The sequence below is a fragment of the Xiphophorus maculatus genome, chromosome 18 (assembly GCF_002775205.1).
Source record: "Xiphophorus maculatus strain JP 163 A chromosome 18, X_maculatus-5.0-male, whole genome shotgun sequence".
Taxonomy (NCBI): domain Eukaryota; kingdom Metazoa; phylum Chordata; class Actinopteri; order Cyprinodontiformes; family Poeciliidae; genus Xiphophorus; species Xiphophorus maculatus.
This window is the reverse complement of record NC_036460.1, coordinates 3,158,926-3,185,329: the sequence shown is the minus strand read 5'-3', so window position 1 is coordinate 3,185,329 and position 26,404 is coordinate 3,158,926. Positions and strand designations below refer to the sequence as shown.

The 26,404-nt window shown below is 36.7% G+C and overlaps 1 protein-coding gene across 4 annotated transcripts in view; it reads right to left on the bottom strand.

The window, feature by feature from the left end:
* Positions 1–26,404, bottom strand: part of caln1 (calneuron 1) — a 60,378-nt gene that overhangs the window by 15,043 nt on the left and 18,931 nt on the right. For all 4 annotated transcript variants that reach the window (XM_023350910.1, XM_023350911.1, XM_023350908.1 and 1 more), the window contains 2 exons: positions 17,507–17,650; positions 13,771–13,883 (listed from right to left, as the gene is read on the bottom strand). In XM_023350910.1, the coding sequence (XP_023206678.1) occupies positions 13,771–13,883; positions 17,507–17,650 (257 nt within the window). The remainder of the gene's footprint in view (positions 1–13,770; positions 13,884–17,506; positions 17,651–26,404) is intronic.

The window sequence follows — 26,404 nt, the reverse complement described above, 5'->3', positions numbered from 1 at the left end:
TCTAAAAGTCAAATCATTCAGGTCAGACGATTGATGCTAAAACTAATAAAACTAAACTCTACTACATAAAATCTGGATGCAAACCTGCAAAACTTTAATAATCATGCAGTACCAACAGATCATTTTATAATAAAACACACATAATGGCCCAAATTAAACTTTCATGAAGAGTTTAGAAAATAGGTGTAGATGTTTTTCAACTTCATGAAAAGATTTCCTTTTTAACCAAAAACTGCTCTATGTTTTTATCTGATATGCGATTCATTTTGTCATAGTAACAGTTCACTGAAGAGAAGGGATGTTTTGAGTTTTTAACGTTATGATGTGATATATTTAATATAAATTTAAATCCCCATTTCCTGCCGTGCTTTGGCAGAAACCTTTTGGATAAGCATTTAAGATTTTATATTTAAAAAAATCATTAGTTTTTCTGCTTACGTAAAATAAATGATGCTTTTTTACTCACTAATCTTGTGCTTACTTCTTTTGAGATAATATTTTTTAACTAGTTAGATTTTACAGTGTAACAGTTATTTCTAGCCATTATCACAAACTAGCTCAAAGTTTTATCACTGAAGGACATAAAACAAAAACACCTTTGACCTTCAGGTTAAATGTTAAAAACGGTTTTAAATTAATAAGCTTTCTAAATGCAGAAGGTTCCACTTGCACACGTTTTCCTCCCCGTTAAAAGGAAACGCGAAGGAACCGACATCGATCTGCGCTTTTAAGCAACCTTTCGGTTCAGAGGCCCGGAGCGCTCAGGAGAAATTTATGTCTCCATTACCGCTGCATCACCCAGCAGTCAAGAGGCAGGAGATTAATTTAGGCAAAGAGAAAACTTAACAGGCACCAGGGGAGCAACAACTAACAGGAAAATGGATCAGCGCTCAGACGTGGTTTGGATGAGGCAGTGAGGCGTTGGAAGTGACGGGACAAACTACAATGAAATGAACCTTCACGGAAAATCTCATCGACTCTAAAGAAGGATCAATGAACATATCTGTCAAGCTTGAGTAAAGTTGAGTAAAATGAATTATTTCTTCCAGACTTTCACTCATTTTGGGCTCCACTGTGAGCAATGCATCAAAAAGACAGCGGTGTTAACGCGAAGGCAAAGACGTGGAATCAGCTTAAACCGCTCATCAATAGTCAATTACAGTTACTTTGATTAATGAGGGAGAAAAAGTCAGATTAACCTGGACCAGAGCGGGCAGTAAGAGGTCCCTGGGGGCCACCGGCAGGCCTGCATCCTCTGTGAGTCCTTATCATCACCGACGATCAACGAGGAAGATAACAGGAGGAATCCAGACAAGAGAAACGCTCACAGCAACAACAACAACAACAACAGCAACAACAACAACGCTCACAGCAACAGCAACAACAACAAAACAAAAAACAGGAAGAAATGGAAAGTTTTTCTTAAAGTTTAAATTTTCTAAATGAAACAGGAAACATTCACCAGGGTTTTAGTTTAATCCAAGGCAAAATAGATCAACGCAAAGTCTTACATGAGCAAAATAGTGTTTCTCATTCTTAAAGTGACAGTAACCCTGTAAAAAAGTCTTCACAGGAGGGCTGCGGTTAATTTAGATTAATTAATTTAAATATGTTCAAAGGGCAATATTGTGTAGAATAATTTTTTTTTAGCTTTACATCATGTTATAACGTACCTGAGTGTTGCCTGGATTCTTTAACGCATGTTTGAGAAATCCTTTAATCTCCATGGCAACCACTCAGATGCGAAAACGCCTGGGTGAACCTAGCCCCGCCTTCGAGGACACAGCTCCTTCTTGGAGCTCCAGTTTCCAAGCTTCCAGCTCACAGAGGAGGCCTTCCCTGTAACTCCCCCACTCAGCTCCTTCAGACTAGCCAGCAGCAACTAGCAAACAGCTGGTGGAACTGCTGAGCTCATTATAGGAGCTACTTCTCAGTCAAATGCTGGTAAAAATGTTAAAGGTTAATGGAGGAGCCATGTTGTAACGAGTTCCTGAAGGAGGGCTTTCAGAAAGAGCAGGAGTTTTTAAAGAGACGGAGACCCGGTGTGCTCTGGTGGCGCCGGGGTTAAGCACAACCCACATAAGGAGGCCTTAGTCCTCGACGCGGCCGTCGCAGGTTTGGCGACCTTTGTCGCATGTCTTTCCCTTCTCTCATTACCCACTTTCCTGTCAATTAACTATCAAATAAAGGCCACTAGAGCCAACAAAACCTTTAAAAGAGACAGAGACCCAATAAATTACAAAGTCAAAGTATTATTTTATATATGTCACATTTTTCAACAACTAAAGGTACTTCCTGGATACTACATAATACAGCCCGTTTAAAAATTTTAGTGCAATTAGTTGAATTTCTTTTCTATTAAAACAAAAAGGTCTGGAGCTGGAACCTTTGTCCTGCGTTTCTGGTACGCCCATAAATTTGACTCTCTAACAACAGCAGTGGAAGACAAACCTGCTTCTCTTGACCCACTCAGGGTTAAATTTCGCTACAAAAAACCATCTGATGGGACACTGGAAAAGAAGTTAGCCTGTCAGCAAAGCTGTTCAGGCCTAAAATAGCATCTCAATGCTAAACATGCTAACGCTAATGTTAGCATCCACATTTCTAAAGAATCTCCATGAATGACCAGGACTTTGTGAATCTCTGGAAAGCTGAACTTTGCACCAATCTGATGGTTGGTTAACCCGAAACAATAAATAAAATGTATTTACTCAATAATTTAACAGAAAAAAGGCCTTTCAAAATAAAATCCTAAAATGTATTCTTTACTCCCAAGTGTCTCAGCTGCTGCGTGGTTTTAGAGGACAAGTGTCATTCACTCACTTCCTGACAGACTCCCATCAGTGTGACCTCATCTACTGACACTTTGATGGGAAGCATCTGCTTGTGTTGCATCAGCAACGACCTTAGAAAAGCAAACATTGCAACTTATCAATCTACAATGGGTTATAAGGCCATTTCCAAACAATTTGAAGTCCATCAATCTACAGTAAGGAGGATAATTCACAAGCGGGGAAAAACCTTCCAGACGGCTGCCAATCTTCTCTAAGATGTTCCATCCAACTGAGGCCAGAACCGGGCTCAGAGAAACTAGAAAACACTGCAGACACAAAAACCTACCAAGCAGTTTTGGTCCAATTTAAAGTGCAAATATCTTCATATACTTGAAATAAGATAAACTAACTTTTTAGCAAGATATACAGGCTTATTTTAAGTAAATAATTCCTTAATATTGATGGAAAAGCACTTGTCCCGTTGGTAGTTAAATTAACTTAAAACATGGGGAAAATGCCTTGTTATAAGTAAAATGATCTGTCATCAATGTTGAGCAATTATTTACTTTAAATAAGCTCATATATCTTGCTGAAAGGTTACGTGTTAGTTTGTGTCATTTTGAGTTGTACTAAGATATCTGCACTAGAAACCAGACCTGAAATACTTGGTAGTATTTCGTGTTTTTTCAATGAACTCCAGAAATCTCCATGTCATACTCTCCAGACCTCAAAAGTTTATTATTGATGATGACAAAAAAAGACTGAAAAATGGCAATTTCTCACTAAAACGAATGTAGCAGTTGTATATGAATATTGCATAAATACATACATATACAGATTCTATATTTTCCAGGCACATAGTGCTATTTTGTAGCATAATAAAGTAAATATGTTAAATTCAGTTGTTATAAAAATGCCTTAACGCCTTGAAATTGGGTCTCGATTATGAATTTTGATCATTTTTGGTTTTAAATATCTTAAATATGACCAAACTCCCTTTTTTATCCACATTTTTCACTTCACTGCATTGTTTTTATTATTATTATTTATTTTTAAGCCGTAATTGTGGCAAAGCTTCAAACTGCTGCTGCGCGAATGACTCAGCAGGTCGTTGCTAGGTAACCGAGATTGGGAGGGAGAGTGGGGGCAATTTGAAACTGCTTCTTACCCGGCAAGTTGTTGCCAAGCAACCAAAGAGTAAGTGAGTGAGTTGATTCCACCAACCTAGAAAAGTCTTTCCTCTGCCTACATCTCCCAGAATGCCGTGCGGTTCTGGACCTGAGTTCAGCTTATATTCTATATATTGAATATTCTACCTTTTGTATATTGCTATTAGTTTATTGGCAGGCATTCTTACACTTTTACACTTGTGCGTAAAAGACTAGCTTAGCTTGTACATTTGAATTTAGAATGACTTTAAAAAAATTACAAATATATAAGGCTTATGTAACTAATCCACCAATGATTATTTAATACATCTAAATTCCTTTTGTCTGGAGGAACTGCTAGAAGGATGAACACCAACCAACACTGTGAAATGATTAACAATGAGCACCGGCTCTGTTTTCTTTCTCACACTGAGCCGCTGAATATTCCCCCCATTCATCTGAATGTGATTTTACTCTGTGATGTAGTCGCTTTGTTTTGATTGGCAGACTCGTAATTAAAATTCTGGCCCCTCGGTGACACAAACGCCTCTCCGGTGCGTGGGAGTCCGCGCCGAAAGTTTAAGCGACTGTGCAGAAAATGCAGTAATGTGCTGCTGACACTGTGCAGGGCCGCGGTCTGGACGAGAAAGCTCTGTAATGACGTGACTCACCGAGGTAGTCAAGCTGACTCACATGCAATTAAAGCAGCATGAAACATAAGGAGATTGGGTCTGGATGAGGAGGAAAACGCAAACTGTCACCGAGGTCTTCTGTGGCAGCAGACGACAGCAGATAGAGAAATGTCAGAAGGTTTCAGGCTGCACTTACGATGCTTTCTGATCGCTAATGCAGCTTTTTGACAAGAATCCTGAAAGCAGTTCCTGTTTTTTCAGGGTAAGAACAGTCAGTTGTCAGTCTGACTCACTGCGTTCGTCCAAACGGTGCAGCAAACTCTGCAGGGACTGAACAAAAGTCCTTCTTTTCTTCCAGCTGCTTTGTTTTGGGTCTAGATTTTTAAATATCATGTTTTCAGAGACAAGAATGGCAGGAATGTCAAGTTTAAAATCTCACAGTATTTTTTATATTTTTCCTTTTTATTTTTATTTGTTCAACTCCAAACTAATTTAAACAAAATAACTTCTTCAGATGTTTTTATATCGTTTCCTTCAGTGGTTCTTGGTGCAGCGCCCCCACAGGCGAGGAGGGTGTAACAATCATTATACTGCTTGGTTCCTAGACATGAGTAGGTATCACCACAAGGGGGCGCCTATTCCCTTTTTCTTTTGTTGTACTATTGTACAGAGTAAGAACTCGTCTTCCATGTGGTGTAGAGGAGATCATCGGTGATGATGAGGTGCAGAGCGGTGAATTATCATTTCTTTTCTCATGTATGAGACTGTAATGTTAGTACCGTGGAGACCTGGCTTTACATGGACGAAGTGAAAATAAAGCGACAGTGTGGAAAACTTCAACAGTGCGTCCTGCTGTTTTGGGTTAGAGTGGCTAACCACCATTGCTAACTCCTTCTCCAACCTCTCACCGCACCGTCACAAGGGGAACAGGTTTTTTAAAGGTTTTGGTTTGTTCGGCACGATCCAGTGTACAATCAAACCGCAGCAGCTGAAAATGTAATAAATGTTGCAACTTTTGTCCCGAATCGAACCGAATCTACCGGACTATTGGGCGGGAAGACACTGAAATCTTTGGTTTCTTTTGGCAAGTCTTTCCTCAAATTGTTGAGTTGTAATGGTGATCCAGATATTTAAAGCTCAAGTTTAATGTAGGTTCTGTTTCTAATTCCAATGTTCTTCCGCAGTACATTAGAAAAAAAGTCCTAATTAAACTGTTTTTAAAAAGAAAAACATTTCCAATCAGAGCAACAGCTGACTTTGGTTTTTATGGTTTCAACTGAGTCTTTTTTGTAAAATGTACTTTTGGGGACTACATTTGGGAGTACATTTTTATTAAGTTGTACTTTGAGTAATTTTATTACGAAGTATTTCTACTCTTACTTAAGTAAAAGTTCTGGATTTTCTACCTGCTGAATGAAAAACAAACATGTTTGTTCACCAGACACAGACACACACCTGCAGTTTCTGGAAAAGTTTCATCAGTTTTATATGGAAAGAAACTGAAGTGGAAACTTTTACTTTTGCCTCATTTAGTCATTTTGTGATTATGCTTTTCATATGAATCATTTAAGTCCTTAAAATACCAAAATTTCCACTTAACTTCGTATTTTGCTCCACCTGATGATGTCATTTTTAAATATTAAATGATTGATCATTTGATCAGTTACTCTGTACTTGAGTAGACTTTTTACCAAATACTTTTTTACTCTCTCTTTTTTGGATGGCTACTTTTGAATTTACTAGAGTAAAAATATGTTGAAGTAGTTTTAATCTTACTCAAGTACTATTTTTGGCTACTCTGCCCACCTCTGCACATAAATAATAACAAACATCGATAATAATCCCAGTGAGTGTAGTTGTAAGTACTTGATTGACTCTGTTTCTACTTCTTCCAAATTGAACCAGAACATTTCATTTTCATGCCTGGTTAATGGAGGTTGCCCACATTTAATGTGAACCTGAAAGCCCAGGAGAGAAGGAATCCAAATCCTGCTCCCCCAGGCGCAGTCGCGCTGAGAAAGCCTGGCAGGATTGAGACAAATGGAGTCATCTGCACTTCGATAATTCTCCATAATTCACCTCCAAACCTGTGAGCTGGATTCTGAAGAGCTCAGCGTTAAGAGAGGCGCTCGGTGGGTCAGAGGAGGCCGATTATGGAGGGAAGGGGAAGACATGAGCGCGTGTGTTAGCACTGATTAGCTGCCGCTGACGTCACGTCTCCACGCCACCTTCATTGCTAATCAGGGCCTCGTCTGCAGAAGAAAAGGCGGTTTGTTTCTCCCTCCATGCCGACCTGGCGTGCTTCGCTGAATCTCTCCAACAGCCAGCAGCTGTTTGCCAGACAGGCGCTGGCTCTCCTCACAGTTCCTGCCAGAAAGTCTGCCAGTCAGCACCTCTATAGGTGACTTCCTGTTTCACTTTCAGCACTTCTGCCCTGGAGTTCAGGAAGCTGCTTCAATTATGCGACTGATTCAGTTCAACTCTTCCTAGCAAGCTTTAAATGTCATAACTAATTTAGAAACAGATGGTCAGCGTTTGTTTTTAACTATATGTAAAGAACAGCAAACAGGGAAGAGATGTTGTAAAAAAATACAAAAGTAAAAACAACCCAGATTTATAAACATAATTAGATATGCGGCTCAGTTTTCACATTTTAACACAAAGAATGACGTAAAGGTCGGCCATTTTCATCGTTTCACCTCAACTGAATTTAAAAAGAATAATCTAGGAAATTGCAGTGTATGATTCTTTAATTAGTATTATCCTTTTTTCTTCATTTTATTGCATGAAATTAGTAATGAATAAAATAGAAGACTGCACCTTAATATGTATGTACAATTACAGAGCTGGGATGTTTCCTGTAGTTTTTAACAGCAGCAGCGATTTGTAGTTTGATGCTCCAGACAAAAATAAAGTTGAAATAATACAAGAATAAAGTCATAATAATATGAGAATAAATAAAGAAATGACTTTATGAAAATAAAGTCACTTCTTTATTCTCACAATAGGATTTTATCTTAATATATAACAAAGTCTTAAGATATACAACGTAATAGATATAAATTATTTTTAATATTATGAAAACGTATCACTTTATAACATTATAAAATAATAAAATTCATAATAGTCATAATAATATAACTTTATATTGTTATAAAGTCATAATAAAATTCATAACATGACTTTATGATATTATAAAATCATGTTATTATGAATTTATTCTCGTAATTTTACTTTGTTTTATTTCCTCAGCGTGGCCCTAATACTCATAGAGAATAAACTTTAAAATATTTCTCTTAGTTTATAAATCACTGAACAGTTTAGAAGCAAAATGCATTAAACATCTGCTGTTATTCTACCAGCCTTCAGGTCCGTCCTGTGTGCAGAACCAGAACCAGAACCAAACAGGCAGAAGCAGCATTCAGCTTCTATGCACCACAAATCTGGAACAAACGTCCAGAAAACTAAAAAACTGCTGAAACACTGAGTTCCTTTAAATCAAGTCTTAAATAACAACAGGAAGTTCATAAACTGTAGTCTGGTTTTCATTGTTTTCCTTTATTTTGAGTTGTGATGTTTTTGCTTGTTTGTTGTTTTATTTTCCTTTTAATCTCTTAAATCACTTTGAATTCCCCTGTTGCTAAAATTGTGCTATAAACGTTTTTAAGAAAAACTCACCTTGTAAATAGAGAAACTTATTATTTATCAGATTGAAACAATAATCCAGTAAAATCCCAAACAGAAGTGTGAAAACAGCAGCAGATAAAGTTCATGTTTGCCTTTATAAACTGTGTGTGTCTGAGAAGGAGCCACGTTTTTCCTCCGGAGGCTCCGGCTCCAATGTGGAGTTATTCCTTCACCTGTCTCCGTAGAAAATAAAAATCATTGCGCTGCATGTATTATTCATCACAGATGAGTTGTTCCAAAGTCGATATGAATTCAAACTGTTCCCCCGGCACAAAGGACTGATAAAAAGAAGATTAATGGCAGCGATTTACGACGGGAGTGTCTGCAGTGACTGTTAGGAAATGGAAAAAAGGAGGATTTTACTGAAAATAAAGAGTATTATCCACATATTTACAGATTCAGTTTAATTAAGATTCTGCTTTAAATCCCAATGTACAAGGAAAAAAAATCCAAATTGTCTTAAAAACAATTTAACCAAAGTTAGAGAAACAACCAAATTTGGTTTTTATGGTTTCAAAATTGATAAAGTTATTCGAACATGAAAATGGGAAAATTCAGCGATTTTGAAACAAAAACAATCAGAATTGGTTAAGCTAAATGAAAAAAGGTACTTTATAGTAAAAACCACAGGGTAAAAATAGCGATATAAATTATTTTATCATTATATATTATTTTTCCATGATGACAGGTGAGGCTCTGCCTCGCAGGGCCAGTAGTTTTGGTCTAGTTTAGTGCAAATATCTTAGTACACCTGACATAAGACAAAACTAACTAATAAGTCACATTTTATTTTAGAGCGTTATTTTAAGTAAATAACTCCTGAATATTTATGAAAATGTTCTGGTTCCCTCAGCAGATTATTTCACTTATAACAAGATATTTTTCCATGCTATATGAAACTAGATCTTTTTCATCAATATTAAGGAATTATTTACTTAAAACAAGCCTCCATTTCTTGCTAAAAAGTTACTTGTAAGTTAGTTTTGTCTTATTTAAAATGCACTAAGACAATTGCACTATAAACTAGACTAAAAATATTTGGTAAGATTTTGTGTTTTTGCAGTGTATCAAAACAGAAACAGAAATTATACTAAAAGTCCAAACATTTCCGGATAATAAGAATTTTTTTTTTATCTTATTCAAACAAATAAGAGGTTGTTTTGGTTTAAATCAGAGATTTGATCATCTTCTGTAAAACAGATTCATCTCTTTATTTCCTCTTCAGCCTTTTTGCAGCCAGGCTGATGCTTCACCCTGTGAGCTCAACAATAAATACACAAACTACCATTTGGCTTTTCCGTCTCACTCGTTTCCTTCCCAGAAAATGTGTTTTGTTTTTTGCCACGACAGCAGTCATTGGTTCATAGGGACTTCTGTCATTTCCACAACTAATGGAATAAAATAAATTTTGAAGTGGCTCATTTAACATCCTGATGATCTCCAATAACGTCCTATAAAGCTTTTGGCATCGGAAGAAAAACAGAAAATGAAGGTTCAACGTAAGAGTACAGAGTTAAATTCTGCTAAGAAGGATGGGAACGTCAGAAACCAGCCGACTCGTCAGAGTAAGAAAAACAGGGTTTGTGTTTTACACAGCTTGATGTCTCACAGGATGCTATACGTGATGCTAACGTCTGACGCCAGGTATGTTCTTATGAATGTTTAATGTGCAGCAGCTTTAAATTTATTATGTGAAGAGATTAGAAGAAAATATTCTAGGGATTTTTACACTGTAAAACATTTGAAGGTGGTTTATGTTGATGGTTTATTATCCGATCTGATGATGAATTTTATTAAACATCTCAATGAATTCAGCTCAGAAACACTTAGTGTGAAGAGAACATTATCCTCAAGCTTTGCAAACTGTCAGCTGCATTAAAATAAACATTTACATTAAGAAAACACACAAAAAATATACCACTAAGCATTCTGGGAAATGGTTCCCACTCCTGTCTATTTTTTATTCAGTTTTTTTAAGTGCCATCTTAAAACCTAGTTTATTCAACAGCTGGAGGTTTGATGAAATTAATAAAAAGTTGACACAACTCACTACTGTAAGTTTATCCTTCACAAACTCACATTTAGGTTAAAAATCTGAAACTGGCCAAATTTATTTGACTTAAGGAGCAAAACTAAAAATAAAATATTTTGCATTTGAGCTACATTCTGTTGGGAGACAAAGAGAAAGGCCAACTGGATCTCATAAAACAGAGACTTTAATAGTCAACGTTGGTTGTTTTTTGTTGTTTTTTCATATAGACGGTGGGCGTTGAGCTCCCAGAATGATTACAGAGCGAAGCTCTAAAATAAGCTGCTTCCTGCTGTTCTGTCAGGAAGTTATAGGAAATCAGACGACCAGCAGAGCTGCAGTTTAACAACAAACACAAAGGAAACCATTCACTCTAAAATACTTCCTTGGTTCGGTTTGTTCTACTTTTTGAAATATATTTTACATTTTCGACTCCACGGTTGTATCCATCATAAATACATTTATAAAATAGTTCAATATTATTACCAGATATTGTGACAATTACGACGTCAGTAACTATTTACTCACATTTATGAGAGGCTTTTTTTTCTTCTCAGTTTGAAACATTTCATCCAGTGACAGTTTGCATCAAGCTGATGATATTACTGACATGGAGAATGAGGAGGCATGCCACTGCACTGTAAAACAGTGGAGTCGCATTCGGTTGTGTCTACTGCCTTCTGCTATCTAAGTCAAATACATTTAGACAGTTTTAGATTTTGAACCTAAATGTGTGAGTTTGTGAAAATTAAACTTACAGCAGTAAGTTGTGTTAACTTTTTATTAAACTCTATTTTTATTTACATTTTATGAAGAAGAAAGTTACGCTCCGTTCCTTCTTTTGAGGTTTTCGCGTTGTTTGCTTGAGTAGCGCCCCCACAGGTGAGGAGGGGGACAGGTGAAAGAGAACCAGAGCAGCTGAAAACGTAACAAATGCAAGTCGAACAAACTGTGAGGTGTCAAAACACCCAAAAAACTAATCGGACACAATTAGTGGCCGTCAAACCTACAAGATTATATATTCTTAATGGTTAAAAAACCAAACAACAACAAGCTTTGTATGCATTGTTTGTTCTGGTCAAATAGTCAGGAGACTCCATCTGTTTACTCCTCAAAATTCAGTAAACACTTTGCTAATTACCCATCTGACGATTAGCAAAACAAAGAACAGAGAAACGTTTACAGCTTCTCAATTACAGACATGTAATTATCTAAGGGGATGATTAGATACAATCCCCAAGTCTTTCAGAGCTGATCCAAGTGAGTAGGAAGGTGTGTGTGTGTGTGTGTGTGTGGGTGGGCGTGTGTGTGTGTGTGTGTATGTGTGTGACACCAGTGACTCACTATCCCATCGCCCCAGCTGGTGAGGATGTGACACTTTGACTGATTTTATTGGGATGAGAAAATCTCCCAGCCAGGACAAGATGCGAGCTTCTCTCCTCCGAGGTTAAAGCCGATGAAAGCAGAACTCGATCTGAGGTTCAGAAACGCTCTGCCTGTTTATGCAACACTTTAAATATCCCAGTCCTCGGCCTCCATCCAGACAAATCTCAGCAAAGCACCAGAAAAAGGCAGATGTAGCATCATGAAAACCGTTGATAACGGGTGATTATCCAAAGGGTTACACAGAGTTCCTCTTTACGAAGGTTTTCCTTCTCAAGAACTTATCGAATAATAAAGCTGCTTCCAGAAACCTTAGTTCTGCTTTATGAAGCTTGAGGTCACTGCATTTCAAAATAATCTCAATATAAACATGCAAAACCTTAAATCTGTTAAATGGGAAAAATTAAATGGCATTCTTGGCTCAAAATCTCTGAGTTGGGAATCTGCAGCCAACCCTGCTGGGTTTTTAACACTTGGATTAAATAAAATATTTATTTTGATCAAGTTTGCCACGTTTGAAATCATATTTTAGTCTCTTCACAGTAGCATGTATTGTTATGTAATCACCAGCATATTTTACATCCAAGTCATTTTAGCAAGTTAGGCATAAGAAATATGGAGGAATTAGTTTAAAAACTCCAGGTGATTTACTAACGTTTTATTTAGTATTGTTCTGGATTTTATCATTATTTTTAACAATGTCTAAATTTTTCCAGTTGTTAAAATGATTTTGGGTCTTAAAGTAAAATATAGTTGTAACATCTTGCAGACTAAATAATTTTTATACATTTTTCCATAAATAAATGTTTATTAAGAAATGTTCACAAAACATCAAATCTATTTTTGTTTTATCTGGTTAAAAGAGAAAAGGATTTAATTACACCATAATAATAATAATATAAAGTAACATTGTTTTACTCATAAAACTAAAGAAATCAACAAAAATGGATGATGGGTGATCAGAGAGATGTTAGAGTAAGGGATATGATCCTTATCGATTATGATTGAGGGGAAAAATGCTACGAACTTCCTTCTCTCTCTGCTGTGCATCCAAGAAGTCTCCTTTTCATCTCACCTGAGATTTGGGGGTCAAAGTTCAGGTGCTATTTGAGCTTTTAAGATGCTAATAAGCTGTTCCCAATTATATAATAACATGTTGCTACAGTAATGATTCATAGCAACTGTCTGAAAGTAAAAAAAAGTGAATTCTTCCAGCTGCACAGAATCCAAAACCAGATAAAATAATTGTCCATAATAAGAACAATTATGAAAAAAGTCTATAAAACAAAGAATCCAATATGCCGCCACTCTGAGCGACGCAACTCTTGAAACAAAAACCCTTCAACATTTAACTTTAACTTCAAACAGACCTTGTAAAGCAATAACCAAGCTCTTTACATTCACATTCACAAAATATCACAGACTATAAAAAACAAACTGAATCTTCAACACATCATTTATGAGTTACGTCGACTTATAATCGTCATAAATCAAGCGTTCCCGTTTATTTCCTCCTCTCTAAGCTTCCTTTACAATCCAGAGGAGACCCATCGCTCCCAGGCAAACTTTTATTACAGAAAACAAAATGTGGAAACCAGCAGCGTATTTTAATAAGTCGATGTTGTTGGCAGTGAGTTCACCCAGCCTGCAGTTTTACAGTGCAAACCACAAGGTCGTGACCCGGAGGTAACGCTGGTCAAGATGGAGATTCCGGTAAAAGCTTTACAGGTGCCAGATATCCTGCCCTTTTCACACACACACACACACACACACACACACACACACACACACACACACACACACACACACACACACACACACACCCCTACACACGCCCGCACACACACACACACACACACCCCTACACACGCCCGCACACACACCTGTTTGTTTCTTCTTTTTTTATTGGACTAATTCTATTTTATCAGTCAGTTTTACTCACTTTTTCTCCTCTAATCCTGAATTTACATCTGACAGCTTTCACGTTCATCGCCTTCGGTTCCATTTTTTCTAACGTTTCAGATCTGATGCGTCAGCATCCGACACGCCACCAGGTGAACAGTTGTGTTAAATCCCAATAAAAGCCACAGCAGCAGCTGAAAAGGATCCAGGTTTACCTGCCAGAAGATGGTGTCTATCGTGCTGCCCAGGAAGCCTTCTCTCGTTTCAGACGACAGCAGCTTGGGGCCCAGAATCGTCATGAACTCCTCAAAATCCACCTGTCCATCACCTGAAAGACGACCAGTGGTGCTCATTTATTCATGAACTAGTTTTGTTCTTTCAGCATTAAGTTGTTGTTTTTTTCCTGTGAATTGAAAGGTTCGAAAGGAGAAGCAGCATTCAGCTTCTACGCATCGAAAATCTGGAACAAACTTCCAGAAAACTGCGAAACAACCGAAACACAGAGTTCATTTAAATCAAAGTTAAGACTCACCTGTTTAGAGTTGCTTCTGATTAATAATACATGGAACACTGACCAACATATCTGACATTAAAATGTAACGTTTGGTTTCTCAACTGTTGACTTTATGTTGTTTTTGTTGCTTTTTATTTTTGTGTTTTTATTAAGTAAATCAATTTGAACTGCTATGCTATGCAGACTGACTGACTGATTTAAAATTACCAAAAATGAGTAACATTTCAAAGTGCACACTGCAAAAACACAAAATCTTACCAAGTATTTTTGGTCTGGCTTCTAGTTCAAATGTCTCAGTACACTTGAAATAAAACAAAACTTACAAGGAAATGTTAAACAAGATATAGAAACTTGTTTGATGTAAATGATTCCATTATGCTGAGGGAAAACTTTTTGTTCCAATGAAAGATTATCATTTATAAAATGGGAAAATGTCTTGCTAAAAGTGAAATAATCTGCCAATGAAACTAGAACTTTTTCTTCAATATTAAGAAATGATTGACTTAAAATAAGTTCCTATATCCTGCTGAAAAGTTGCTTGTAAGTTAGTTTTGTCTTATCAAGTGCACTAAGACATTTGCAGTAAAAACTAGACCAAAATTTCTTGGTAAGATTTTGTATTTTTGCAGTCAAAATCATTTTATGATCAGCTCATTTTGTTGTTTTTTTTTGCATTTTGAAGCTTTGCTTAGAAATTTCTGATGTTCCAGCAGAACAAAATGTGAATTTCTACCATTTTTATCTGGTCTTAATGTTTTGGGTTTTGTCTTTACTACCAGTGAATTCTTTGCTTTAGTCTGGGCTGAAGCTTTGCTGCTCTGTCGCATCAAATCGCCTCAAAAATGCAGTGAATTTATCGATAAAATTTGGATCTGAATATGAATATGCCATGTGGGTTAAATCTCTCTGATATGATTGCACTACCCACACCATCAGCGTACGGCATTAGTGTGTGAGCTTGTTTAATATGAATAATACAGTAATGACTAAAATAGCTCTCTGCTTAGCCGTCTGCATGCTCCAGTACCCACACTGCATGCAGATTCAGCCACAGCACCTAAATATTCATTAATATTCACTAAAAACAACAGAATTTTAACCAAAAAGGAAAAATATTGAAGCTACAAATTAAAAACATGAAAAAATTAAATATTCTGTCAAATATTTGTATCAGAGTTTGTTTGTTTTTGTCTAATCTGTGTAAACTTTGTGCATTTATCTGCAAGCTACCAAAGCTAACCAGTCTGTGTGTTTGAAAATGGTAGAAATACTTATAAATTAACAAGTTAACATTGTAATAAAATTACATGGAGTGAGTTTTGTAATCATTTTTGAAACTTAAACAGTAATGTTTTGTTATGATCTTGCATGAAAGCTACTAAACGAAGAGTGCTCTCTTTACAGCGCAGCCTAATGCTGTGGAACAAATGTGAACCTTTTTTTTTTTTTTACCAAACACATCATGGATGCTGGATCTCATTTTGTAGGCGCAGTTTGTGACAGCTCAACATTCGGCACAAAGTCACTGAGTCACTTTCTGTGTCCGTCACAGTCAAAGCCTCCTGCTTTTCACCTCTTTTCTCCCTTACATTTTTTACAACCCAGCAGCTGGAAACTGAACAAATGAATTATTACAGAAGCGAATTTGTGCACGCATGAGCAAAGTCACTCGAGTTCACTTGAAAGAGAGCAGAAACTAAGAGCTAAACTGGAGGAAAATCAAGTGAGGGAAACAAAAAGCAGACATAGTTTCACAGAGCTAATGTGAGTTAGCAGAACTGATAGCCGTCGATTTTGTGATTAGCTGAACTTTGCTGCAAGGCTGAAAATCAGCAGGTTAGCGAGGATCAAATGTTCACTACATCTCATCTGGCCAAAATATAATCACCAAAATCCAATCCCAGTCGTCTGCTAATATCATCCCTCTCTTTAATGCCGTCTCTCTTCCTACTAATTATCATGTAAACGCTCAGACTTAAATTTAAACCCTTTTTCCAAACTCTGGCGATGAATCAGGGCTGCAGCTTGAAATTGGCTTCATGAATTTAAAACAAAGTACGGCACCTCTTTATTGAAGTGATAAATAATGCAGGACAATAATGTCTGGAAGAAAGTGCGTGGTTCAGAAGGTGAAAAGGTTGTCAAGAATAAAAAAGAATTTATTCTACCACACTGTAAAAACACAAAATCTTACCAAGTAATTTTGGTCTCATTTCTATTGCAAATATGTTAGTAAACTTGAAATAATACAAAACTAACATAAGTAATTTGTCAGCAACATACAGGAGTTTGTTTTAAGTTAATATTTCCTTAATATTGATGACAAAGTTCAAATTATAAGATGGGAAAAAATAACCTGCCAATGGGAGATTGGCATCAATACTAAGAAATTAGTTACTTAAAACAAGCTCCTAATACTTTGCTAAAAAGTTACTTGTTAGTTACTTTATCTTATTTCTAGAGTACTGAGATATTTACACTAGAAACTAATCAAAAATACTTTGTAGTATTTTGCGTTTTCGCTTTGCTCTGAACATCCTATATAAGCCGACAGGCATTTTTATTCTAACTGGTGTTTGTCTCAGACTTTGCTTGATACAGATAATATTTTCAGAAAAAGTACAACGTTTTTTCATGTGTTTTGATTAAAAGGTGAAAGGTAAGCTGGCTGTGCAGAAAATAATTGGGTTCAGATTTTTAAAATTTGAACAAAAATGCAAACATAGGAAACGTAGGAAAAGCTGTTTTGAAACGTGGTAACATTTGATATTTTTGTAGTAGTAAAACAGGGACAACATTAAAGCCAGTAAATTGTATATTTATACATTTATGTTGAAGTTTTTAAGATATGCACACAAAAAAATTATGCTTTGAGTGTGAAAACACCAATTCGTACCAAGTAATTTTGATCTACTCTTTAGTTAAAATCTCTTAAAGAACCTGAAATTAGACTAAACTAAGTCGCAAGTAACTTTTCAGCAAGAAATAGGAGCATATTTTAAGTAAATAAGACTGAAATATTGATTACAAAGTTGTAGTTCCTCTGGTAGAATATTTCACTGTCCCGTTACCTAGCAACCCCAGCCTCGCCCAGGCTGTTACCTAGCAACCAAGTTCTAGTAAATTCCACTGGCAGATTATTTCACTTACAACAAATGAAATAATCTGCCAATGGAACTAGTATTTTTCATCAATATAAAGTAATTATCAACTTAAAACATTCAAATTTTTACATACATGAAAACAAGCTGCTGTAAATTGATGCAAAGTTACTTTTAAGTTACTGTTGTCTTACTTTAAGTGCACCAAGACATTTGCATTAAAAGCTGTCCTTGGTAGGATTTGGTGTTTGTTGCGACCGTTTGTACAACAATGAGCCGTTTTCCGTTTGATGCCGAGCGAATCCGTCTCTGCAGCCGAGCGCGGCCGTGACTCACCGTCCATGTCGAGTCTCTGCATGATGATGGCCAGCTCCACCTCGCTGGGCATGTACCCCAGAGACCGCATGGCCATTCCCAGCTCCTGCTTGGAAATGAACCCGTTTCCATCACGATCCAGCACCCTAAACGCTTCCCGGATCTCTGCCAAGACAAACAACAAATCCACTCACAATCAGTGAGCAACCCTCATCTTCCTGCTTCAAGGTTGCAGGGGGGAAAAGGTGTTTTTTAAATTTATTTATTTATGGATTTCATATTTTGTCCTCTGCATTTTGGGATTTCTTTTCTGCTCCTCTCCTCTCGCCCTTTGCTCCCTCTCCTCCCTGCCTGACCCAGCTTCCTCAGCTTCCTGTTATGCGATTGGTCTTGCACCACTGCCTCAAGTTAACAAAATCAATTCCAGCCATTGATTTATTTTCTACACCTGCTTCCGCAGCCGCCGTCTCCTCTGGTCAGGCTTTCACAGTCGGCCCTCGCTGAGCTGCTTTTTCTGTTCCACCCATTGAGTCACATTTACAGAACATTTTCTTACCTTTCAGGTAGCTAATCATCCAACACTACAATGAACAGATAAAGGAGGGCTGGTTTTTTTCTCTGGGCATCCAGTCTGTTACAGCATTAAGCATCTGAGCTTCAGAAAATCTGGATTTTCTTTCTCTAAAAGCATTTAGAGAGTAAAATATACATGATTTTCACCATGAATAGTGAAAAATGAACCTAATTGTGTGGATAATGTAGGAGTTACTTACTCACCTGAACAGTGTCAAACTGTGAAAATATGAAAATAATTGTATGTTTCATGACACACCAAAAAATGTGACCTCAGATAAATTAACCACATTTTATAAACCTTAAATGTTTTCAAATTACAACATTTTTTATTGATCCCAAAGGCAAATTAAATGAATATTTCTTTCCTGCGTTAATCGGCCACTCCCCGCTGATTAACACCTTGTTGCTATGGTTACACATCACAACAAATGATTAAAGCTTAAAAGGTGCAATCAAAAAACAATCTAAAACCGTAACAGTAAGGAAATTCCTCCAACACAAACACAAATACTATTTACTCAGTGCACAGCAAAACTTTTGATTTAAACCTAAATTATTAAAACTTATTCCATTAGTTTTCCTCTGTTGTCACAAACTAACCGTTTTGCTTCCCAGCATGTTTTTTTACATACTAACAAAGCTGAAAACATTTATGAATAGAATGCAAAGTTTCTGTGAAGCAAAACTGCACAAAATTATAAATAAAAAGATTAAACGTTTTCTAATAAACAGCAACGAAAGACGGAGAAAAATTTACTGGTCAAACTGTGTTGATGGTCAAATTAGCTGGAAATGATGGGAAAGCAGCTAATCAGCTAATCCAGCCAGGCGCTAACAGCTCAGCTAATTTTGTTTTAGTTTTTTTTAGCCTCTTTGCTAACTTTGAACATTTTCTGCATTTACTTTCCATATGTTTTTTTTTAAATAACGAGTCACTTTCACATTTTTCACGTGACGAGTTCATTTCCAGGTTTCTCAAGATAACGAGTTAATTTCGTGATTGCTTTCTCGAGATAAGTTAATTTCCCATTTTCCGAATATACTTTTTCCAGATGGCTACTTTTAGCGACAAATTTATTTCACAGTTTCTTGAGTTAATGTCCCGTTTTCCACAAATATTTTTTCCAGATGTTGTTTAGCAACAGCGAGTTAATTTAACATTTTCTTGAGATGACAAGTTAATTTCCCGATGGTTTTCTTGAGACAATGAGTACATTTTCAGTTTTTCGCATATTCTTTTTCCCCATGGTTTTCTTGAGATAGCTTAATTTTGCAATTTCTTGAGTTAATTTCCCCTTTTCTGCATATAAACATCTTTTTCATAAGATAACAAGTAACCTTCACATTTTCTCGAGATGACGAGTAAATTTAGTGTTTTCTTGAGATGACGAGTTAATTTCCTGTTTTCTCAAGATAACGAGCTCATTCCCAGTTTTCCCACATGTGCGTTTTCTAGATGGTTTCCTTGAGTCAGTCTTGAGAAAACAAACGTTGCCGTGCATTTAAAGGTACTGAACTGTGTGGAAGGAACCTCGGTGTGAAGATCCTTTTCCTGAGTCGATTCTCGGAAACATCTCACTGGTGCACGTTGAATCAGCTGCTTCACTCGCTGCTCACTGAGTAATAATGTCATCAGTGGAGGAGTCAGCAGACTTCACTGCGCTTTAATAAATGCATATTTCACAAGTGAGCCTGCGGATCAGAGAGGGAGGATGGTAAGAAAAGGCTGACAGGCATCTGGTGTTTTCTAAATGGGGTGGAATGTCACTTCTCTGCAGAACACTGTGACTGTGTGCCATGCATGAACACGCTGCTGAACACTGAATAACATCAGATTGCAGACTGGAATAGATGATTACCTTCCTGCAAACCTCACAGGCAGCAGAAACGTTGGAGGCTTTTCTCGTCGACGCCACGAGTTTAGATGGAAACACCAACAGAGATCAAAATGTGTTTACCGGAGTTGTGGTTGAAATGGCTGCTCACAAATCAATGAAACTCTAGATGAGAAGTAAAATTTGACTTCGAGGGGGAAATGTTATGCAAAATTCACACTTTTTGTGCTTCCATTTGGTTTCCTACTGCTTCTAAAAACAGCTCAAGAGCTTAAAATCGTTTTTTGTCAATAATGTTTTTGGTGGCTCAAAAGAAGCATTCTTAAACTTTTGAACTTTTGAATTGAGTTTTTAAATTATTGACGCTGAATCTGAACATAATATATCTCAACCTGGAGACATAAAATCACATTAGTTTAAAAACAGAATATCTGACAGAAACAGAAATGTGTTTAAAACTAACTTCAGCTGCTTTTGAAGCCAAAGAGTCAAATCCTCCATCTTGAAAACAAATCTATGTACTCCTGTTTTTGATTAAATGGTGTTTGGTTCCTACGTTTCCTCAGAAACACATTTTACACACTTCATTCTGTCACCTAGAAAATATCGGAAGGTTTCTTCCATCCGTCAACCTGAATGATGCCGGAAAACTTGGCCATCCTTCCATCTCTTACAGGCTGCTGCAACTCACTCTGACAAAATTTCAGTAAAAATGTCCAGAAAATGCATTTAATAAAGAAGAGTGGCAATGCTACTGGCAAAGAATAAAATTATGTCACAACCATTTTACAGTCCCTCCATTGGCTCTCTGGTAATACAACATTAGGCCACCGTACATGGAAACAAAAACAGTACATTTCCTCAAAACACAGTAACATTAAGTTTTATCTCAGAAATTTTCTAGAAAAAATATGGAATTTTATGAGTTCAAAAAGTCAAAATTTGTGGAAAAAAATCCCACAAATTTCAAAATTTGTCTCAGAAATTTTGTAGAAATATATGAATGAAAAAAATCATGGAAATTCATCAGTTTGAAAAGTCAAATATTTGAGTTGAAAGAACTTTTTCGATTAATATCAGAAATGTTCTACAAAAAACTTTGGCGTTAATGAGTTTGTGAAATCAAAACATTTCTAGAATTGTTTTTTAAATTCATCTCAGAAATTTTGTAGAAAGACTTGGAAATTTATACATTTTAAAAGTCTAAATTTTGCTACAAAAAAATCTCACAAATTTTATGATTAATATCAGAAATTTTCTGGAAAATATTTTAAAGTTGATGAGTTTGTAACATTAAACATCTGCTAGAAAAAACTCAGAAACTTTAAGATTAATCTTAGAAATTTTCAACAAAAAACACTGAAATTTATCAACTTGAAAAGTCAAAATATTCTATAAAAAACCTCAAAAATTTTCAGATTAAATATCAGGTCTTTTCCAAGTAAAAAACTTGGAAATTTATTACTTTGAAAAGACAGAAATCGGCTACAAATGTGTCAAAAAACTCAGAGATTTTGGGATTAATGTCAGGAAAAAACATTAAATTTTCTGAGTTTAAAAAGTCAAAATTTGTTATATAAAAATTCTACATTTTTGATTTGTCTCAGAAAATTTCTAGAAAAAAATGTTGAAATCAAAAGTAAAAAATGTTCAACCTTTGAACTTTTAAAGAAAACATGACAGTACAGTATCCAACAGATAATCTGTGTTTCTTTAAAATAAGGAAAGTCTCAGATATTCTCATAATTTACTTCTTATTTATTGTCTGCCTGAGCCAAATAATCGCCGGTCTGAAAATAATCCAATCAATCATCTTATTATCGTCATGCTGGTCCCGTCTGCTGGTAAATGAGTTGGGACAGCGAAGCTTTAATGGAGCATGAATTATGAATTGTGTCATGAAGTTACAGACAATGTTTTGGTTGCGTTTATAGAGATAATTAGAGGCCGCAGTCTGTGACAAACTGCATAAACATGGCATCGTTTTGACCTTTTCAGACAGCTGGTCACGAGGCTCTCTAACCACCATCATCATCATCATTATCATCATCATTCTGCAGCAACACAACGCTCTCCAACGTTTCTCCGCATGCAAACACATGGAAGCTAACCAACAGCCACATACAGAGCATGCAGATAATTCCCCCCTGCGCTGAAATGAGTGTTTCGTGCATAAATCTAGCAGTGACTCAGGCTTTTGTTGAGCACTTTCCTCTGTCTGGAACACGCTGAACAACACAGGCTCGGCTTGTACATTCTAATAACTCAGTCTGCTTCATGAGCAAATGCTATCCATCAACACTCGCAGCAACTGAAACATTCAGCGACTCTCCAGCTGAAATCTGACATTTGGTGCAGAAATGTTTCCACATGTCTGGCAGAAAAATCAGAAAGTCTACGATTAAATTTCCTGTTTTAAGTTTCCTCCTTTGTTCTGCCAAATAAAACACATTATGGGGATATAAATGCCTAATATCACGTATCTTTGGACACCGCTGGAATCTCCTCACCATGACATGACATTTGACCTTTCTGATGCAACGTTTAGATCGCCATCTTGTAAACACACCTGGTGGAAACACGGATCTGTCCGGACAGGTTTGACTTCCCAGCAGGGGTCCAGTAAAGACTAAAGGGCGACGCGCCTCACGGCTGTCAGACGTGCATCAGATAAATCAGGCCTCATCATTTTTTATCAAACAGCTGCGTCCGGCCGGTGGCAGCCGTCGATCGGTCTTTCTGTTCATCATGCATGCCTAATCCACACAGCCAGATTTTAAATTTTGACCCTAAAAATGTAAAAAGTAAACTTTCTAGAGTATCTTGCTCTGTTTCCATTGAGTATAAAATAGCACAATTTGACATTTTAAAGTAAGTTTGCTTAGAAGATTTTTTTTTTTTTGGCCGTATCAAAATTGGTTTATTTTGCAAAACTGCAATGGAAACACTCTTTTCGCATCGCCAGTCACATTATCAACAACCGGATGTTGCCACTGATGAAAACCACGAAGAAGACGACAGGAAGTAGTTTTAGGATGATGTTTTTTAATAACTCATGAACAAACCTATTCATATGTGAATTTAAATACAATTCTTGTTTAATGGAAAGACCGCAACTGCGAAAATGTTTTGTTTTTTTACACATTTTTTAAGAGTATTTGTAATGGATACGCAGCTTCTGAAAGTTAATTTTTTTAATTTTTTCCTTCAGTGTCCCTTCAGTATCCCCATACCTGAGAAACTTTGAACATGACAATAAAAAAATAAATCTTAGTTGCACTGCAAAAACACAAAATCTTACCAAGTACGTTTCGTCTAGTTTAAATTACAAACATCGTAGCACACTGGAAATAAGTCGAAACTAACTTATAAGTAACTTTTTAGCAAGAAATTGAGCCTTTTTAAGTAAATCATGTTTTAGTATTGATGAAAAAGTTCTAGTTTCACTGGCAGGAAAAAAATCAGCTCACAGTATGGGAAAATGTCTTGTTATAAGTGAAATAATCTGCCACTTTTTCATCAGTATTAACAAATTATTTACTTAAAACAAGCCATGAAGGCAAAACGCACCTTCAGCATGAATGTCCCACTTTCTGACTGGCTACACATCACCTACAAAAACACATTTATTGATTTATTTAGATCTGAATCAGGTTGTTTTTTTTTCTTTAATAGATTTAGTCAGAGTGAATTTTTCCAATTTCTTGACACATTAAGTATTCCGTAGCAGCAAATCCCTGCTGCAGCAATAACAATCAATCCATGCACAGCTTACAAAACAACAAAAGAAATCTTGAAATAAATCTGCCAGTGAAGTGAGGCGCCTCAGTCTGACGGGTCCAAACGATTCAAGGACAAAAAGATTTGTTTGTTCTCCACACAAAACCTTGAAATGTGATTCTCTCAAATTAGAAAACCAAGAGGGACATGAAAAGAAACAAAAATTGATCCCAACATTGATCCAGCCTGACACGGCTGTCCTGGCACTTAAAACAAAATCACTAAGAGTAAAACCCAGTGTGATGCTCCTTTCATCTGAAAAACAAATACCACCTCACATGTCTGCCCCGTCTGCTGCTGCAAACGCCCAAAACTGAAGAAAATTCACAGTTTTTGCACATAATGAAGCCGATTCTGATTAAATAAATCCACCAGTGGCTTTTCCGTCACAGTTTGAGTTTAATTAACATTTTTTTTGTAACCATAAATCTGTGAAAGTGACTTTACGTTGGGAAAAATTTGAATAAAAATAATTTAAATGAGGTTAATATCCCTTAAGGCCATCCTGAGGTCAAACATGCAGCTGATATTTGATCTGCATAAAACATGAAGACAAAAGTTTCCCTTGATGTTTGCATACTTGTATAAATGTCATGTTTAATGCAGCAACCTTACTGAAAAGGGCTGCAACCTGCTGCGAATGAAGCAAATGAGAAAACAACAGAGTTGTGTCCACACCGGCCTTTCTCAAAGGTTTCTGGGCAGAAAGAAAATGTCAGATATGAGTAATAGTGCCTGGCAGGAGAAATGATACAGTTAAAACTCAAACCTCAAACTTTAACATATTTTATTTTTACAGAAAATAAAAGTATGGAATGAGTTTGAATATAGTTTTAGATACAACCTAGATTTCTGACTGTTCTTCGTAGAGTTGCTGAAGTTCAGTCGGATTAGACAGAGGGCTTCTGTAAACGTCAGTTTGCAAATCTATCCGTAAGACTATCTCTCTATTTAAGGTCTGTACTTTGACTAGGCCCTTGTAACACATGTATTTACTTTGCTCTAACACATCTAAATGAAATACATGAATTAACTCTTCAGCTTGGAGTCCTGCTGATGAGCTGTGGTTTCATTTAGATCTAAACGTTTCAGACTTCGATTTAAACTATTCTTTGTAGCTCTGGGTGTTGATTCAGAGTTTTAGTTTTAGTTTTCTTCAGTCTTAGTGACTGAAGTGACTCCAGCAGGTTTACTTCCAGGATTGCTCTGTTTTCACACCTCACAGTCCGGCAGATTCGGTTTGATCAAAGTTGCAACATTTGTTCCATTTTTAGCGGCTGCCATTTGAAAAACCTGTTCCCCCTTCCCACCTGTGGGGGCGCTACTCAAGGAAAAAACATGATTACCTCTGAAGAACACGCTGAGCGCAACTTCCTGTTTTAACAGTTGTAGGATTTCTCTTTTGTCTTTCATTAAAGACAACAAACCATTTCTCCCACTAGCACTAGGCTAACACATTTGTTCTGTATATATTTACCCAGAATGCCCTGCGCTGTAGTCCACTTCCTGTTTTTGGAGCAGTCTCCGGTCTGCTTGGCGTTCACATATACATTCAAACCGAACCAGAGTTCACGTCAACCGAACTGAGACCAAGGTTTTTAGGAGGACCAGAGTTCACCATTTTGGTCCGCATCACAGTTTGATTACGCATTCACACCTCCCCAAACGAACCGGACTTTCCAGGTAAACGAACTAAAGCTGAACAAAACACAAGCGAATGCTGTCTTACAAGCTTTCTGGCCTTCAGGATTCTGTTTGTTTTCTAAACTTCTCTTTGAAAACCTGGAGTTATGATAAGATTAAGTTAAAAAGTTTATATTTACTAAAATAGGCGACTTCTGAAGGTAACTGGTTATAATTGAAAGTGTGAGTGAACAGAGCAGACTAAAAAAACCTGTAGGTGTCAAAACTAGACATACACTGCTTTCTCAAAATCTCAAAACCAAATGACGTTTGTGGTTGCAAAATGTTTAAAAGTTGAAGGTGTAGTACTACTATTCCAAGGTATGAAAAAAATCCTAAATGTTTCTTAAGTACATTAAAAACTGAAGCAGTTTTCAGTTAAACTGTAACAACAGATCCAGAAGACGAAGGCGACCGGATCTTCTCCTGCTTTGTCTTTTCCTTCGTGGTTTACTCTGCGACTAAAAACCAAAACTTTTCAGGATTCTGCAAGGCTTAGCATTAACGACGTTACAAATTTAGACAGAAAATGGTTAGGAATACGCTTCATTACGTCGTGTGAGAAAATGGGACGCAGACACAGAGAGCTAATGAAGAAACAGTACATTAGTTTCAACTTTCCTGGGGAAAACGTTACATTTCGATCACAAACTAAAAACATTGTGGAAGCACATTTACGACTTCATCTTGCAGCACTAACGTAGTCAGGTTACAGACTGGTTATTCTTCCAGGATTTATACATAAAGTTCTCCTTTCTCCCTCTCTAGATGCTCTATAATTGGTTGTTATAAATAAAAGCTGACACCGATGCAACCTGCCTCTGTATGACTGACATGGATGTCAACTTTTAAAGCCATTATCCAGACGGTAAGAAGACCGCAGGCTCTCCCCGAAGGCAGCAGCAGCTTCTGCTCTCAGATGGGAAATTAACCAGATGAATGATTTTACACTTTCAGCCAAAAGGCAGCCAGCGCAAGGCTTTTAATGACCTGAATAAACTCTGTAAATCGCGCGGCTATGGATGGTAAGTAAAGGTTTAGACTC